At 38.8% G+C, this 19227-nt stretch overlaps 1 protein-coding gene across 1 annotated transcript in view; it reads right to left on the reverse strand.

Annotated features, from left to right (window-relative positions):
* The window catches only part of wrn (WRN RecQ like helicase), a 101560-nt gene that overhangs the window by 63415 nt on the left and 18918 nt on the right, over positions 1-19227 (reverse strand). The window contains 8 exon segments of the mRNA XM_052033168.1: positions 3734-3811; positions 6614-7058; positions 8505-8616; positions 9455-9527; positions 11329-11478; positions 14456-14604; positions 17268-17301; positions 17304-17415. Of these exon segments, the coding sequence (XP_051889128.1) occupies positions 3734-3811; positions 6614-7058; positions 8505-8616; positions 9455-9527; positions 11329-11478; positions 14456-14604; positions 17268-17301; positions 17304-17415 (1153 nt within the window).

Raw genomic sequence — 19227 nt, forward strand, 5'->3', positions numbered from 1 at the left:
CTGAAATCAATGAAACATGTGGAAAATATTAGTTTTGGATCTCCAGTTTTGAAAAGACAATAAAGCCACAGCAATTGCCTACTACATATTCACCAGAAAGAACAAGTTACAGATGTGAAGGCAGCTTTAAGATAGTGGGACCACTGCAACAAGACCAAGATAGAATTTCAAAGAAATACACTATTGTGGATACTTATATCATCTCAGCTCAAATTTTTTTAACCTTTGAATAATTCCATTTAGCTGACTGTCTAACATTAAGGCACAGGACAAGTATTTTGAAAAGTTCCATAGTGCCTGGACAGCTAATGACAAGATAACAAAACAAAAAGGGAAGATATTTTGAAACAGTAAATAGTACAAGATTCAGTTCTATACTCTGTGAAACAAAACCGCTTGATGGTCTGCTATTACATCTTGAATGTAATTTTCAGTCTACATTCTGTGGAGCAGATATACAATAGCAAATGCTAACAGCTGTGCCATGGATTTTGCATTGCAATCATTGCTCCTGACAAGGCCTTGATTTTAAAATCCTCATTTTAAATGTCTCTTGGCCTTGACCTTCCCAATCTCTGTGATCTCCTCCCTTTGACCAACAACTGTCTGAGAACTGCATTTCTCCAATACTAGTCTCAATTTCATCCTTCATTATTGATGGCCATGCCTTCAATTGCCTTGCCACAGGCTCAGAAAGACCCACCTTGCTGCTAACATTTTGTGTCTAGTATCATCAACATTTGACATTATACCCATTCTTGACTTGCACCATATTACAGATTTACCATTTTTCTTTCCTCCTTCCTATTACTACTTCCCAAATTATGTGCTTGTCCAAGAAGTTGTTAAACCCATTTTCTTTTTCCAGCTCTAACCTGAAATATTAGCATCTGTGGAGAGAGGCAGAGTTGAGCTTTTCCAGAATTTTCTGATTTTTAAATTCTGGTACCCACTGTGCTTAACTTTGCAAAGTAGATTTGGATTGCTCCTGGGGTATGGAGGCATACAGGTTAAAGTCGGTAGAATGGTAATCCAGAAGCTTGCACTAAAATGGAGAGACAAGTTTAAATCTCACCACGGCAACTGGAGAATTTAAATTCAGTTAATTAAATAAAACAATTTTAATAAAAACTAGTATTAATAATCAGTCATACAGCACAGAAACAGGTCCTTCATCCCACCGAGTCCATGCTGACCACTAACGATGCTGAATCTATGGAATTGTCATAAAAATCTTTCTGGTTCATTAATGTCATTTAGGGAAAGAAATCTTGCATCCTTACCTGGCCTGCATGTGACTCTGGACCCACATCAGTTTAGTTATTTCTTAACTACCCTGATATCTTGCAAAACCACTTGGTAAAAAAGAAATTTAGGATGGCCAACAATTGCAAGATTTGCCAGTGACTGGACAGTTATACAGTCATCTGTTCTTTACAGAAGAACATAGGAGATAGGAGTGTGAATAAAGCGATTTGGACCCTCGAGCCTCCTCTACCATTCAATAAGATCATGGATAATCTTTTACAAAACCATCATTTACTTTTCCTATCTCTCCAAATATTTATCTTAGTAATATCCAAAATAAAACTATTCATCTCAGTTTTGAATGAGATCAATAACTGATTCCTCAAAACTCTCTCAAGGAGAATTCCAAAGATTCTCTCCTTAGTCTGGAGGTAAATGCAACATTAAATCCAAAACTACACTTATGGGAATACCTGGCTACCAGTTCAGCCAAAACACCACTGCAAAAGCGCCCGAGGGAAAATGACTTCCGCATTGCAGTTGCATTTCTGTGCATAGCTATTAAAGGGGGGCCATCTAGTGGATATTTTAAATGAAACATTTTGAACTAAGCTCTGAACTGTTGTGTTTATCAAAAATGTCCTTTTCTCTCAGCATACTTCAATAGCATACTAAACCTCAACTGAAATTCCTAATTACTGAGCTCTAAGAGCCAAAAAATTTTGGTTGTACAAACTAATGATTAATATTGCGTAAAAGGTAGGCAAGGAGTGGGTTTATATACTTCACCAATACTGCAAAATGGGACAATGCAGCAAAGTTTTGTCACACTGATTTAGCACAAGTTTTTTTGTTTGCGTTCTCTGACATTGATGCTAGTAAAACAACACTTTTAATATACTAATGCAAGCAGAGAATGCACACTATAAAATTTAGTGAAATTATAATGCATAAGAATGTAGGGACAAATAGCCAAGTACATAGATTGAATCCAACATTTTGCTTGGACATTCAGTCTTTTCAGTACTAGCTAACAACAGTGTAGCTTCCTCTGTGTGGAGTTTGCACATTCTCTCCATGACTGTGTGGGTTTCTTCCAGAAGCTCTGGTTTCCTCCTACATCCCAAAGATGGTAGGTTAATTGTCCACTGTAAATTGCCACGGTGTAGGTGGATGGCAAGACAATCAAGGGGGAGTTGACAGACATGCGACAGAGAATAGGCTACTGGGAAATAACTGGGGGAATGGATTGCTTTGATAGTCAGCACTGACTTGATGGGCTGAATGACCTCCTCCATATCACATATGTACAACTTAGTCTTTGGTTGCATGCGACAAGACCTCGATAATCAGGGACAAGGCCCAATTCTCGAAGTAACAGAATATTCTGCTTGGATGACTGCAGCTTCAATGGTGCTCAAGAAACCTGATGCCATTTAGAATATTAAAAGGGAATCCTCCTGAGGAGGCATTTCCAGGAACTGGACCCTGTGAAGATGAAGAGCGATATAGTCACCAGTCAGATAGTGTGCGACTTGGAGGGGAGTATGTAGATGGTGATATTCCCATCTATCTGCTGCCTTTGGCCTTCTTGGTAATACAGGTAGTGGGTTTGGGAGAAACTTTTGGTGCAGCCTTGGCAAGTAGCTTTTGCAAAAGGTGCACATCACTATCAGAGTGACCAGTGAAGGAAACAAATGACTAAGGTGGTGGATGGTATGACAATCAAGACTGCTGCTTTATCCTGAACCGCTTCCAGAATTGGGCCTTGTTCCCAGTTATCCAGGTCTCGCTGCATGCAACCAAAGACTAGGTTGTGCATATGCAATGTTTACTTCAAACCTTCAGCAAATATTTCCACTTTTGAACCTACGATGAAAGGAAGGTTGTCTATGAAGCAGCAGAAGATGGTTTGATGCAGGACACTACACCAATTAACTCCTGCAGCGATATTCTAGGGCTAACATGATTGTCCTCTAATAGAGGCAACTATGCTCCTTTGAGCAAGGTACAACTCCAACCAATAAAGGATTCACCTCATTGACATCAGTTTTATTAGAGTTCCCTATTGCCATTCTCTGTCAAACATTTACTTGTGTTGTAACTCAATTGATCCAGTATAATTGTCTGCATGTTTTAATAGAAGTTAAATTTTAGCAGTAGAAAATACTAAATGAAAATGGTCAGGCCCAAAATCTTTTTACCATTGTTACTGGCCATTGAATTAGTGAGGAAAAGTGGACAGTGTCGTCAAGCTTTCTTCTTCTTGAAGAATCAGTTCAGATACTGTGTTCTCTTGAGAGTTCTGGTCTTTCTTACTTGCAATGAGATTAGAACTAGCTTACAGGTGGCTATATAGGGTTTTTAACTATTTCAGTTTCTATGCCAACATTGCCAAAACTGAATCAGGCCAAGATCTAAACAGTTGAACTACCCAGTGAAATTATAGTCTGTTGTTAAATTTTATCATTTGAAGCAACCTTACTTTGACCATCTCTTTCTCCAGCTCCTCATCACTTTCAATCACACAAGAAAGATCTGTTTCTTCATTCACATTAGGAGCCTAAAGTAGTACAAAAAAAATGCAATTATTATCTGAAAACAAAAGTAATGTGTTAACTTCAACCATCCACATGAAGAAAGAGATCATAGAAAAATGGACAAACAAGTCCATGGAGCTATCCAGAAATAAGGTTGAGAATTTTGCTTAACAAAAGTCAATAAGGGACGGCAAAGAGTAAAGGAACAACCAGAATTTGATGTAGGATAAGACATGGACAGTAGAGTTTTAAATGACCTCAAATTTAAGAAGGGTGGACACAGGAGTCCAGTTTGGAGTACTAGAACAATCAAGTCTAGGAGTAACAAAAGCATGGGTGAGGGTATCAACAGCAGATGAATGGAATCAAGCAATTATGGAAGTGGCAATAGGTAATGATGGTGCAGGATGTGGTTGGAACATCATCTTATGGTCAAATATGACAACAATCTTGTAAAGTCCAGTTCAGCCTCAGTCAATCGATGCATATCAAGAACAAAACAGGTACTTCATTTGCTGCTGTGCAAGGCAAATTAAGCAAGTGGGCAAAAAAAAGCATCTGGAAGATAACATTGAGAATTGGTACGTTAGCCTTTATGGCAAAAGGCTTGGAAATCAGAAGAACTTCGTGCAGTATATACTTCTGGTCTTCTTATCCAAGGCAGCATATACTTGCCTTAGGCAGCAATGAAAGCTCATTGATTCCCAAGATGAAGTGTGGACAATAAGACAGATTGTGTAGAAAGGAGTTATATTCCAAGCTTAGAAGATGTAAGATTACAAAATGTCTGAGATGAAAAATGCTTAAAGGATTGGAACTTGTGGTCACAGTCTTAACACAAGAGGAGACCATTTAGGGCCAAGACAAGGAGAAATTTCTTCATTTAATTCACTACCCCAGAGGTTGGGGATGATCAGCTCTTGAGCAAGACCAACACTGAGATTGATATATTTTTGCCATGAAAGGGTGTGGAGTAGGTAGAGATAAGTTTAAAAATTGGACACAATTTTATTAAATACTGGAGTATTCTTGAATGACATTCCCCTATTTGTTACACTCTGCTTGATCTTTCAATCATGCCATATCCTACAGGAAGGACTTACTACTGCACCTATGGAAGAAGCATAGGTGCACTTGTGAAGTATTGCAAAACAAATCAGAAAAATGCTTATCAGCACGTCCCAATCCCTCCCTGTAAATTTGCACCTTAAAACTACAGAAAGCATCAAATGTTTTCAGAACAGCAAGCCTAAATTAACTGACAAGTAATAAATAGACCCTTTAAGTGACATTGGTAAGAATGATTCCAGCTGAATATATCATATCATCAGCTCTGAATTCCAATGCGTTATAGGGTCTGTCATCAGGATCAGGTTTATTATCACTGACATATGTCACGGAATTTATTGTTTTGTGGCAGCAGCACAGTGCAAGACAAAGACAAAATAATTCCTTAAAGTTACAAAAATAAACAAATAGTGCAAAAGAGGAATAATGAGGTAGTGTTCATGGACCCTTCAGAAATCTGATGGCGGAGGGGAAGAAGCTGTTCCTGAAACGGTGAGTGTGGGTCTTCAGGCTCCTGTAACTCCTCCCCAATGGTAGTACGTGAAGAGGGCATATCCTGGGTGGTGAGGGTCCTTAATGATGGATGCCGCCTTCTTGAAGATGTTCTCGATGGTGGGGAGGGTTGTGTCCGTGATAGAGCTAGCTAAGTTATAGCAAGGATAGGAAATTGGATTTAAGACAGAAAGCAAAGGGTAGTGATAAATGGCTGTTTTTCGGAGTGGATGAAAATTGGGGGAGGGGTTGATGAGAATGCAGGAAGAATAAAATGCGCGATTAATGTAGGATTAGCGTAAATGGGTGGCTGATGGTTAATGTGGTCTCAGTGGGTCAAAGGGCTTGTTTCTGTGCTGTACCTCTCCATGACTCTGTGACTATATATGAAAAAAAACACAAAGGAACATATAAAAGCTGTCAAGCAGCATTACTGTAGAGCAAAAAATGGAATTAATATTACAGGCAGATAACCTGCAGCAAAACAGGCTAGTTACAAAGAAAGCAAGTTACCAATAAATTGCCGAGTTTGATGGAGTCAGGAAGGCTGAAATATACCCATTCAGAAGATGGTGCTGTACCTCAAGCTTATGTTGGACTTTGTTATAATGGTGCAGTAGGTCACTGACAGGCAGGCCAGAATGGGAGTGGGATGGAGAATTAAAATGACGGGCAATTTTTATTTCAGATTAGCTGCATCTGCAATTTTTTTTATTGATTTTCACTACCAAAGCCAATTTGTGCCCTCTCACCCCCATGGCTTCTTCCACATGCGCAGGTTCCTGTTTCTTTCAGCTGCTCAAATATCCTCATATCTTGCAATAATGTATTACTACTTCATCAAATGATGTGCTAAAGCCATAACTCTTGCAATTACCTCAGTTTCATTCGGTCCCCTAACCATAAACTACCAAGTTAATACTGGATGGTCATGCTTGCATTTACTGCCAGTAACGTCAACTAAAAATTCAAAGCTTGAATTGCACATTGGCAATTTACAATTTCTATTCTGCACATCCATTGCCTATTCTCTACTTATCACTGAATTTCTTCTCACCAAATATCCACTTTTGACATCCTTGCTCTTTTCCCAACTTGTTCAGTTACCACTTCACTCAGTAAGTACTCTTAGCTTGAGCCAATGTTTTCTAATATGTGACATTTTAGATAATTTATTGTATTTTGATTTTAATTTATTGTATAGTATTTTGTTATATCAGAACAACAGAATCAATCAGAGAAAATACTCAAGTATAATATTTTACCTTATTTGGCAAAGAAGAAATAGTATTATTCACTGCATCTTCCTCTTGTGCTTGACGTTCTAACATCTGAATTTCATATTCTGTTATGTTCAAAGACATCAGGTAATCCTGATGTTCATTTTGATTGCCTTCTCCACTAGCATCTGCATCGTTTTGGTCGTTTGTTAGGGACTCCAAGTTTTGCATGTGGAGAGCACTGTCATTATGTGGATCTAATGGCACGCCAGTCAAGTTACTTTCTGGGTCCGGTTTTTGGCAGCTCTGGTTTGTCATTTCAATTGATTCCAAACTATCTTCAGAACAATTATTTTCTCTCTGATTGCCCCCAAGCAATTCAGTTTCTGTTTCATTCCCTGGTTGAGCACCAGTCCCAGATCTTGATTCAGTCAGAATATTCCGCAAATCAGAAATATTTTCAGAGATGACATTCAAGATATCTGCAACTCTGTTAAAGAAATCAAGTATTAGCATGTAGTACACCGATCTCAAAAGAACAAATAGATGCTAACAAGAGTGTAATCTATATGCTTTCAAACAACATGTGTCTAAATGCATTCCTAATTGGATTATTTTTTCAGAAAAGTATCTGTTCCTTCCATCAGACAGAGGATAATGTTTACTCCAACGGACTGTTCCTTAGGAAATCTTGAGTGGATTGAATATCCTGAGATAAAGTAACTTCCTGCAAACCCAAAATACCTTCATAACTGGAAATTGCAAATGCATTGTTTACAAGTTGTAATCAGACCTTCTGATTTCTGACCACAGGCGATATGGTCAAGTGGTGCCTAGAGTTAATATGGCCAATTTGATATGGGAATCAAACAAGGCTACTGAAAATTTTAACTGGACATTTACAGATTTAAAAGCAGCAGCTTTTAAAACTGTTCTTCCAAAAACTGGGAAAACTAGGTTTTTCCCTGCTTTAATTTCCCTTCTCCAAAGTGATTAGATTTGAACTATATCTGAAAGAATTCTTAATGAGGATAATAAATTCAATACAGATATTCTTTTTTTGACTATATTTATTACGTATTGTAATTTCAATATTTTTGGCTATGCTTTAAATTGCTATTTCTTTCAATAAACAGTGACATGTCTTTACATTGTGTGGATTTTATGACGACATTGATTTAAAAAGTGGATAACCAAACTACAAACCAAACCACTATCTGCTAAAAAAGACAATAGCCTTAAACTTCGAAAACTAACAAGCACAATATGAAAGGCAAATTAAAGCAGGCAAAAATGCTGGACACACTCAGCAGGTCAGGCAGCATGGGAAACAAATCTGACCCTTCATCAAAATTAGAAAAGTGAAAAAAAAGTGTGCTTTAAGTTGCAGGTAGGGAAAGAGTGGAGAGAACAAAGGGGATGTCTGTGGTAAGATGGAGACTACAGTTGTCCAGGTTACATGACATCCGAATTCAGAGTTTGAGAGAGAAATGAGCAAGAGAATATGTTGTAATTGTGAAACCCAGAACAGTTGCTGAAAATCTGAAACAAAAGAGAATGCTGAAACTACACAAAAGCTCAAGCAGCTAAGTTAGTGTTACAGGTAACTTTAATCAGAGCTGGTCAGCCTTGGTATCTACTTGCCTGCACACATTCCCTTTCTTCTTTCCTGTCTCCACTTTTATGAAATTTGCACCATGCTCATTTTCTCACTTTTAAAGTTCTGGTAAAAGGTCATTGGCCTGAAATGCTGACTCTATTTCTTACTCTCCACAGATGTAGTTTGACCTGCTGTGCACTTCCAGCATTTTCTGATTTTTTTTTCTTTCAGATGACGACCATCTCCATTTTTCCTTCATATTAAACCAGGGATTTGGCTTCTATGCAAAGATAGTAACACTATCATATCATTACTCAGTAACTGCTCATCACTAACCTTTGCACACCACTAATGTGGGAATCAGGAACCATCTGTGCTAAATATTGCATCTCATGAGCAATAGACATCAGATTGGACCTTAGAAAAAGGGATGGGAGCAACTTCTGGTCTGAAACATATAAAAGTAGGAAATTATCACTTGGCCTATATACTGCATAAAGTTCATTTATCCCATAACATTAGTCACATCAGGTACAGAGATCATTCTAATCTAATGCTAAACAGAGAATAGTCCCACAACTAATCAAACAAATGTTGTGGCATCAAAAGTTAGTTCTTGCTACTCATAACTTCACTATACAATCAGCAATGAATTTGTGAAACATGATCATGGAAGTGAATTGGTAGTAATAAAGAACGAATCAATATAGTGTGTGTGTGTATATATGCACACGTATACACACACACACACACACATATATATATCTCACACACACACACATTACAAGCTCAATTTTTTCTTCTTCTTTCCCCTTTCTAATTATTCTCTGCACCAAGCCTTAGTTCGAGCCACCAGGCATCCCTAAACATACTCTGAATATAATTGCTGAAAGATTCATTTAGTGCTGCCATTTTTTATTTCTCCAAAGGGAAAGGAATGCCTTTCAATCAGTGACTTGTAGTAGGAACTCAAGGCGAAGTAGTAGTGTATTCATGCTGCTCTAAGGTACATTTGTCTAGTTCAGCAAAATCTTGTACAAGTGCAAGACCCCTCCCCCCCCCACCTCCCCCCATAAAGTGTTGTTCTGATTAGTAGCTGTCACAGCAGCTACTAATAATGGTAATCTCAAAGGAGTACAAAAAAAAGCAGGGAACAAGTCTGATCCAACTGAAGGAAAACACAACAAAGTCTTCCCTGGTGTTACAATAGAACTGAGCAAGCTTCGGAAAATGTTGGCTACCAACAAACATCAATTGGACAACTTATCCACCCATATACAACTTACCATCTTTATTATGAAATTGCTTTCCTCTGCTAATATCCAAACTACTTAATTTTTGATAAATTAGAAGACCAGCCTAGTGAAAGAAAGAAGACAAATGAATGCATTTTTTGTCAGCTATAACATTTCATCATAGAAGACCACTGGACAACAAACTTAACTCTTTGTTAACTTCATCGATATGAAGAACAGTGGAAAACGAGCAAATCATTGCATTGAAATGGTGCATGGACCCAAATTCCAAAGCACAGCAAGAAACTGGTTTAGGCAAAGGAGACAAAACAAAAGCTGTTCCTTTCATCTGGTGATACATGGACTAGAGGACACAGATTTAGGGTATTGGGCAACGTACAGGAAGGGAATGTCAAGATCTCTTTTTACACTTAGGAAGTAGTAATTACCTCGAACTGGCTGCTTGTAAGGGTGGTAAAAGAGGTAGAGAAAGGTACTGGAAAGGAACTTGGGGGGGGGGGGGGGGGTGGAATACACTTACAAGGCTGAAGGGAAAAACAAGGCAATGGATTAACTGGAATTCTCTCAGAGAGCCAGCAGGGACTCATTGGGCTTTGGTGCCACAGCTTGTAATAAAAACTGAAATAAAGACATACAGCATAATTAATAACTTGTCTACTTAGTGCTTGTTAAGATGAATAAAAACTAATTTTTCTAAATGCAAGTTTCATTCTTGAAATATTTGACCCTAATACAGTACAACAAGCCTACAATGGAAAGATAGCACTAATTTAAGATCCCAACCCTTCAACAATACCACTCTGAAACCAGCTACATGAAGCTTTGCATGGCCAGAACATGCCACTTCCCTGCCCCCTCGACTTGACTTTCTTTCCCTCTCTGGTGAAGTGCTATACGGTTTGCCCATGTCCGCTGTGAAATTGACATGTAAACCACAGCACATAAATAATTTTGACCACAACTCCCCACTAGTTGAAAAAGCTGTAGCACAGCTAGGCCACTGGCTCTAACCTTTGGATATCCTCTTGGTTTTTTCTAAAAACACATCTGATTTCTGAAAGTCCTCCCATGTTACACACCAAGCACTGCACTGGAAACAAGATACTCAGATAAAACAGCTCTCATGCAAATGGCATTCTATACCACATCCTTAGGAACACCAAATGGTTACTTCCTCCCTAGAACAAAGCGCCCAGCCTTTCCATAGAACTTCCCATCAAGGCATTAGAGATCAGAATCAAGCAGAGTAATGTAAAATTATACAAATCTGGAACTCCTCTCCAGGCACCCAGGTTCAATCCTGACAATGTAGAATTTGCATGTTCTCCTGGTTTCCTCCCACAACTCAGAGATGTTCTATTACGTTAACTGGCTACAGAAGCTACCCTGAAGTGTAAGTAGCAAAAGAATCAAAGGGGAGTTTAATGGGCATGTGAGAAAGAGTAAGTCATAGGGCTACCTAGAAATAAGAGGGGGAATTAGATTAATGGTATAGTTTGCTATGTTGGGAGTCCAAGCAAGCACCAGATTGGCCAAATGCCCCCTTTTTCTGCTGTTAATTTTTTTTAAAAACGAGGGTGATAGAACCAAGACAGGTTATGATTTACATGAAGAGCAAGCAGATTCCAGGGCCAAATCTCCTCCTCCTATTTCTCTTTTCCACTGAGTAGCATAGCACCACCACTATCCCATAATCGTTCATCAGATAAATAAACTATTAAATAAACTATTTTAGTTTATTTAAGAAAAAGAATATAAAGGTCTTAAAAAATAACTGCTCAATTTTCTATTGGTGTAAACTAAATTAAAAAAAGGTAGTTGAAACAAAGAGCTTTTTTTTTAATGAAATAAGAGAAGTAACAATGTGATATTGCAGTGTATTTGTAACTGAAGCATATACATACATAGGCATCGACTGCTGCATACTGCTGCTGCTCATTGCTGAGTGGAAATGTATCCCAGTCGCTACAGCGGACAGCTGTATCCTTCCACAACTGTTTACCATAGAGATGCTTCACCAACCCATTCAGACTCCACTTCTCAGCACAATTCAACTGGGTAACATTACAGAAAACATGTTTCAGGTCCAAAACAAAGCTCTTAAAAATTATTGCAAAGCAATTTCTTTTCAATTTAATATAATAATAAAATAAAATTCAAAGACTTCTTAAAAAGACAACCAAGGGGTTCTATAAACGACCAGCCTCTTACATTAGTAGATAACTGTGTACAAATACATCTCAAGTGGCTCATTCACAATAGAAATTAACCTAGAAAGGAACCAGGTGTATTAAATTTGAATTTAAGGGCAATCAGTTGGCTATTCAACAAGTTCCCTTTTAACTCCACATCCTGCAAATTAAAAGTGCAACAAATATGGATCCAAGCTATGCCTGCCTCTTTGTGGGACGTTCATTATATCAGTCATACTCACGCTCCCTCCTTTGGTAATTATTTTTCTTTCTCCCTCCCCCTTGGTGTATTGATGACTGCTTCCAACTATCATGTAAAGCTATTGAGCAGAAGTTTTATCACCTCTACCCCTCTTATTCTCACCTAGTCCAAAATAAAAATACCAAGTGCTGGAAATACTCAGCAAGCCACCACAGCATTGCCTGTTAGCTTTCAGTGACTTGTGTTCAAAGATGCCCAGGTCCCTTTAATCTCAATATTTCAAAAATATATTCTGAAATGGATAACCTCATTTTTTACACATTGTACTCAATCTGCTGCTCACTCACTTAGCTTGTCTAAATACCCATGAAGCCTCATTGTGTTCCCTTCACTACTCGCACTGCCATTTAGTTTTATACCATCAACAAACTTGAAAATGTTACACTTGATCCCTTCAGCCAAATCATTATTAAAGACTGTGAATAGTTGGGACCAAAGCACAGATCCCTACAGTACCCCATGGTCATAGCCTTCCAATTTGAGGTATACATTTCTTCCTAGGAAGAAATATTAATCAGTTTACAATCCACACTTGCATTTTACCTCCAATTCCATTTGTTCCTTGTTCACTAACCTCTTGAGACCCCATCAAAATCCATTAGAAAATCCAAAGATACCATACCAAAGGTTCCGCATCATCTACTCTACCAGGTACAGCCCCAAATAACTCCAACAGATTAGTCAAACATTATTTCCCTTTTATAAATCTGTATTGGCTCTGTTCAATTGCATTATTATTTTCTAGTTGTCTCAGTACCGTTCCCTTTATTCCAGTGTCCCAACTAACGATGTCAGACTAACAGTTTGGTAGTTCCCACTTCCATCTATCCTCCTTTCTTAAACAGTGGGGTCAATTTGTCAGCCTCTAATCTGCAGTAACTATAGAAGTTGGAACATGATAATCACAGCTTCTACAATCTCCATTGCAGAGTCTTTCAAATTCTGGGATGCAGGTGATCAGGTCTTTGGAATTTATTAGTTTTCAAACTCATTAATGTATCTAGTAGTATTCCTTTGCTAACACTAATTTCTTTTACTTCCTCATTTGCATTGGACCCTTAGTTCTCCAGCACTGCTGGGAGGTTTCTTGTCTTCTGTGAAAATAGACACAAAGTGCCCATTCAAGTCTTCTGCATTTTTTTTCATTCCCCATAAGTTCTGTTGTCTCTGTAACATTTGTTCTTGCTTTTCTTTCTTTATATACGTTTCTTTAAATTCTAGCCATTGCGTCTCTGTTGTACCCTTTATTGTTATTTCCCCACAACTAACCTATGTTTCATATCTTCATTGTTTCCTTTGTATGATTAAAATTTCTGGTTTCAGAATAAATTACATCACTTTTGAACAATGCAACATTTTAAAATACTCTGGTCACTCTTTCCTGTCAGATCCTTTACAAAAATAATTAAACTTTTCTCATTAGACAGTATTATATCTAAAATTGCCTGTGGCCCAGTCAGTTCCTCAACATGCTAATCTAGGAATCTACCTTGTTTATGTTCCAGGATTTCATCTCTATATTATTATTACTACTTTGATTTGCCTAGTCCATACATAGATTAAGGATTCCATGAATACAGTAATACCCCATTATAGACACTTCTAATTTCCTCACTTATACCAGACCCTACACCACAACCACCATTCAGGCCGATAAACATCTCCCACCAATGTTTTCTGAGCCCACATACTTGCCTTCCATTCCTCAGTCTCCACATTCAATAGATCATCCTAATTAATTTATGACACCTCAAACATAATGCTACCACCAGACACATCTGTCCCCTCCCTTTTCAGTATTCCAAAAGGGACTGTTCGCACTGCAACGTTGTTTTAGACTTTATCTCCATCAATATCTACTGCCCTTTTAACACTGTCTTCCCCTGCTACTGCAAGAGATGCAAGACTTGGCTATTTAAATCCTCCCCATCATCCAGGAACCCAAACACTCCTTCCCGGTGAAAAGGCAATTGTACCTGCACTACTTTCACTCTACCACTCAGTGCTCATGGAGTGGTCTCCTCTATAATGGGGAAACCAAATGCAAAATATGTGACCTGAACATTCCAATGTTTGGTTCAGGTTCAGTCAAGTGCAAGAGGAAGGAGGTCTACCCCTAATGATTATTGTGCCAATCATAAGAACAGTGCTTTAACATTAATAATAAGGAACAATCAGACGTAAATAAAACAGACGAGTCCATTAATTCAATATTGCCCTATACAACTCATTAATTAGATTAACATACTTGTGGTCGGTAGAGCTTTGGAATTTCTAAGATTAGCCACACTAGATGACTGTTATAAAGTTTGAAATTTTCTCCAAATCCAGCTCATATTAAAAAAATTCCTAGGGCAGCAATTCCACTCAACAAGAAAATTAAACATTTCCTTTTGTTTTTGAGAAGATGGAAAAATAAATGTTAATATTTTTGTCCCGTTACACTTCTCATCACTTTAGTTCACCACTGCATTAGGATGCTGTTCACGTGGAGATATATGCTGAGAATACTTTAGCCAAACATCTCTCACTCACTCAATTTATGAATACAAATGCAAATTAAATATATGGTTTTACCTTTTCATTAGCCATGTCTGTTAGTTCCACAAAGCCTTTCATTTTAATGTCATAGTCCTTCATTAGTTTCCAATGATCTCCATTAATTCCAACACCAACTTTTTTAATTGTTTCATCTTCCAGTAGTCTTTTCAGTCCACTTGGAAATCCTAAAACAAAATTCACTTCACTAGCAAATTTAATTCTTTTTGTAATTGTCTATTTTTTTTTAAACCAATGAAATATTTCACTTTACAACTGTCGTTATCCACTCTGACACTTTAACTTCAAAGACACACATTTAAACATCCTTCCAAATTCCTTAAATCCATGCGCATCTACCCACTGTTGACATGCAAAAGCATTACCATCACTGAATCCCCATCCTTAACATTCAGTAGATCATCATTGACCAGAAGTTCAACCGGACCAGCCACGTAAATACTTCGGCTGCAAGAGCAGGCCAGAGGCCAGGTATTCTGTGGGGAGTGACTCACCTCCTGATATCCCAAATCCTTTCCATTATCTACAAGACACGATTCAGAAATGTGACAGCATGCTCTCCATTTGTCTGGACGTGTGCAGCTCCAGCAACACTTAAGAAGCTTGACGCCACTCAGGACAAAGCAGCTCATTCAACTGGTAGCCCATCCACCAATCAAATATTCATTCCCTCCAACGTGGCACACACTGGCTCAAGTGTGTACCATCTACAAGATTCATTGTGGTTATTCACCCAGGCTCCTCTGACTGCAGCTTTCAACCCCACACCTCAACCACCAAGTAGGACAAGGACTTCAGATGCATGAGCGATTGTCGGCTCTTGGACTGTACTCATTGGAGTACAGAAGAATGAGAGGGGACCTCATAGAAACATTTTGAATGTTGAAAGGACTGGACAGAGCAGATGTGGCTAAGTTGTTTCCCTTGGTGGGTGAGTCCAGGACTAGAGGGCACAGTCTTAGAATTAGAGAGTGCCCATTCAGAACAGAAATCAGAAGAAATTTCTTTAGCCAGAGGGTTGTGGATTTATGGAATTCGTTGCCACATACAGCTGTGGAGGCCCAATCACTGGGGGTGTTTAAGGAGGAGATTGATAGGTATCTAATTAGTCAGGGTATCAAGGGATATGGGGAAAATGCCAGGAATTGGGGCTAGATGGGAATAGTTTAGCTCATGGTGAGGTAGCAGGACAGACTTGATGGGCCAAATGGCCTACTTCTGCTCCCTTGTCTTGTAATCTTGTGAACATCACTGCCTGCAAGTTCACTTCTAGTTGCACGTTATCTTGACTCGGAAATATTTCACTACTCCTTATCACTGGGTCCAAATCCTAGAACTCCCTACCCAATAGCACTGTGGGAGTACCTTTACCTCAAGGACCGCAGTATTCAAAAAGGAGACTCACAACCTCCTTCTCAAGGACAATTATAAATTGGCAAAAAAACACTGGCCTTACCAGTGACACTCAAATCCCAAAAAATAAATAAAAATTATTAGATTGCTGCAAGCCTTTTACAATGTTGCACTTGGTTTCATATGCACAAGGAAGTCATTTAGGGCCAACTCACCAAAAATACCCATCACATTAACATCTTCAATTAACATCACAACTAACACCATGGATTCAACATGTGGGGGATAACGTGATTGAAAAACAAAATATGTATGCTTTGCGATTTCTTGAATGTTGAAAAAAAGTTTTTATTTAATTGTATAAAATTCTTACAAATAAATTTTAAGTTTAAAAAATGTGTTCCAGAATAGAAATTGTCAACGTAGTATTCTTTGAAGTTAATGGTACAAGTTAACAATGAATTTATCATTATGTACTTTTATTGCTTATAACAAATCATAATAAACAACATAGCTAGAAAAAGACAAACAAGTGAGCACATTCTTACAGCTAATCAAACTAACAATGTACAGCCATTTAACTGCATAAAAATGCTTTACCAGGAACTTATATAAAAAAAAATGCCAAGCCAAAGGGGTTAGAAAGATAAGATCTAAAAAGTTTGTTCAGAATGGTTTTAAAGAGAATCATAAAAGTGAGATGGGTGGAGAGGTTAAGGAAGGGAATTTCTGAGCTTAAGTCTGAGATAAATGAAGACACAGATACCAATAATGATTCACTCTTATAGAGAGTTAAAGGTAATGGGGAAGAGAAAGTACAATGAGAAAGTAGGGGTTACAGAGAATGAGATCATGAATAATCAATAGGATAAAAACTTTTTAAAGAAAACTTTTAGATCAGGAGCCAATGTAGATCAGTGAGAAAGATGGATGAGCAAGACCTCTTGTGGAAATGAAGCAGAGGTTTGTATGAATTGATGATTAAAGAGGATGAAGTATCAGAGAACAGCAGTGGGTGTGTCAGTATATATTAACATTGGAGACTTGATCAATTTGAATAGGCAAGGAAGTTTAAAATAAAAATCCCCTCCTTTCCTTCATGGAACTATACTGGAATTTGCAAGTGTGTGGATGCCTGGTGAAGATAGGACTGGGGCCACCTATTCAGTACACAAAAAGCTGGAGGAACTCAGCAGGTCAGGTAGCATCTATGGAGGGAAATGGACAGTTGATGTTTCGGGTTGAGACCCTTCATCTTGACTTAGATGCTGCCTGACTCGCTGAGTTCCTCCAGCTTTTTGTGTGTTGCTCCAAATTCAAGCATCTGCAGTCTTTTGTATCTCAACTATTCAGTAACTTGCTAACACTATCTGCCTAACAGGAATGAAGAGTTGTTAATTCTGTGATATATCAAAAGTTGGCAATATACTTACTCAACTTTAGAAGGAAAACTAAAATTAAATCTTCAAATTCTTACCTGACATAGAAGATACATGGAATAGGTAGCACCTTGTTTCTCAGAGGCACACAGTTGAATAAGTGCTACTTTTCTCTCCTTCCCTTTTATATATGTGGGAGGCCACTCTATGTCAAACCCAATGGCTGATTCACTTGGAATTGAAAACCTGAAACAGAAAAATAACATAAAGAACGGTCACCATTTACAATCAGTAAATACTAAAATCTGAAAATTCACACAACTAGGAAGAATCTTACCCTAGAACCTCTTTAAAAATAAAAAAAACTCACTAAAAATAATGAACATTCATCTGTGCTTCTTTATATTTAATTAATACTTTGACAAATTCCATCTGAAGCTTGATTTTTCAACTCTGACAGGATAAGAAACTTTAACTAATGTTCATACCCAGGGCTGCTCATTATATATTTTTTTTGTGCGAATTAAAGAAAGAACTGTTGCACAGTCATTCACTCACTGAGTTGATAGTTGTCCTTTTCTCCCTATATTACTCACAAAGGAGAAAACAACATTGAACCTAGATTTTCTTTCACCTGCATTGAGAAAGCAGCACACATTTGCTGAGCAACAAACAAGCTGCTACAGGAGTTCATCAGATCAAGCAGCATCTGTGAGGGGAAAGGAATTATTGATGATTCATGTAGAAACTCTGCATCAAGACTAACAGTGGAGAGGGAAGAAAGCCAATATAAAGAAAAGAGGGGGAGTGGTGACTCAGGTGCCAAAGGTGATTGGTCGACCAAGGAGGTGGATGAAGGATGATGGGCAGATCGAGTCGGGGAGGCAGAGGCAGGTGCATGATAGATGGAGGCAGACAGACAAAAAAGGATGATGGAACCAAGAAGGGGGAGGCGAGGGTGAAGGTGAAGGCGAAGGTGGAGACGTCTGTTGGAGGGTGATGGGCAGGAACACAAAGGGTTCTGGAAACTGATAAGTAAGGGATATGATAATAGGAACCATTGGGGAGAGGCAGATAGAATCAGGACCAGATTTTGTTTTTTTTTTGGGGGGGGGGGGAGGTGGGGGATGGTGGGAGAATGGGCAGTGGGGTGAAATGTGGTGGGCAAGTAGTTGGATGGAACCAAGAGGGGGAAGAGGAACAAAAAATGGGTGAAGGGTGAAGGAAGCTGGAGGGGAGGATATGGGAAAGAGAACAAAAATAAGGGGCCTGGAGGAGGATCAGAGGAGAGAGAGAGGGTGGGGGAGAAAACCAGAGGTGGGGGTTACCTGAAATTGGAAAATTCAATGTTCATACCTTTGGGTTGTAGACTACCCAATAGAACATAAGGTGTTGTTCCTCCTATCTTACATTGGACCTCGCTCTGGCAGTGGATAATGCAGAGGATGGACAAGTCAGTTTGGAATCTGGAGGGAAAACTGAAATGGCATGTAACTGGGAATTTCAGGTATGGCCATTTCGGACAGAGAGGGAGTGCTCTGCAATCAGTGCCTTGTCTGCGCTTGGTCTCACCGATGTAGAAGAGGCCACATTGGGGAGAACCAAATGCAGTAGACAATGTTGGAGGAAGTGCACATGAATCCTTGCCTCACCTGGAAGCCACCATTTGGGTCCCTAGATGGTGGTGAGGAAGGAGGTGTAAGAAACAAGTTCTGCACCTGCTGCGCATGCAGGGGAAAATGCCAAGGGTCAGAGAGCAGTGGGTGGGGAGGTAAAAGCAAATCAGTGAGTCACAGAAAGAGTAGTCCCTGCAGAACTGGTGGTGGGATTGTGTTGCAGCTGGTGGAAATGACAAAGGATTATGTGCTGGATGCAGAAGCTGGTAGGATGAAAGGTGAGGGTTAGGGGAACTTTATTTCTGTTCTGTCTGGAGGGAAGTGGGGTGACAACAGGTCTGAAAAGCAAAGGAAATGTAAGAGAGGGCTCCATCAACCAAAGCAGAAGGGAAGCCATGTCTCTTGATAAAGGAGGACATTGCAGATGTCAAAGTAAAAGTCG

Source organism: Pristis pectinata, chromosome 2 (genome assembly GCF_009764475.1).
Source record: "Pristis pectinata isolate sPriPec2 chromosome 2, sPriPec2.1.pri, whole genome shotgun sequence".
Taxonomy (NCBI): domain Eukaryota; kingdom Metazoa; phylum Chordata; class Chondrichthyes; order Rhinopristiformes; family Pristidae; genus Pristis; species Pristis pectinata.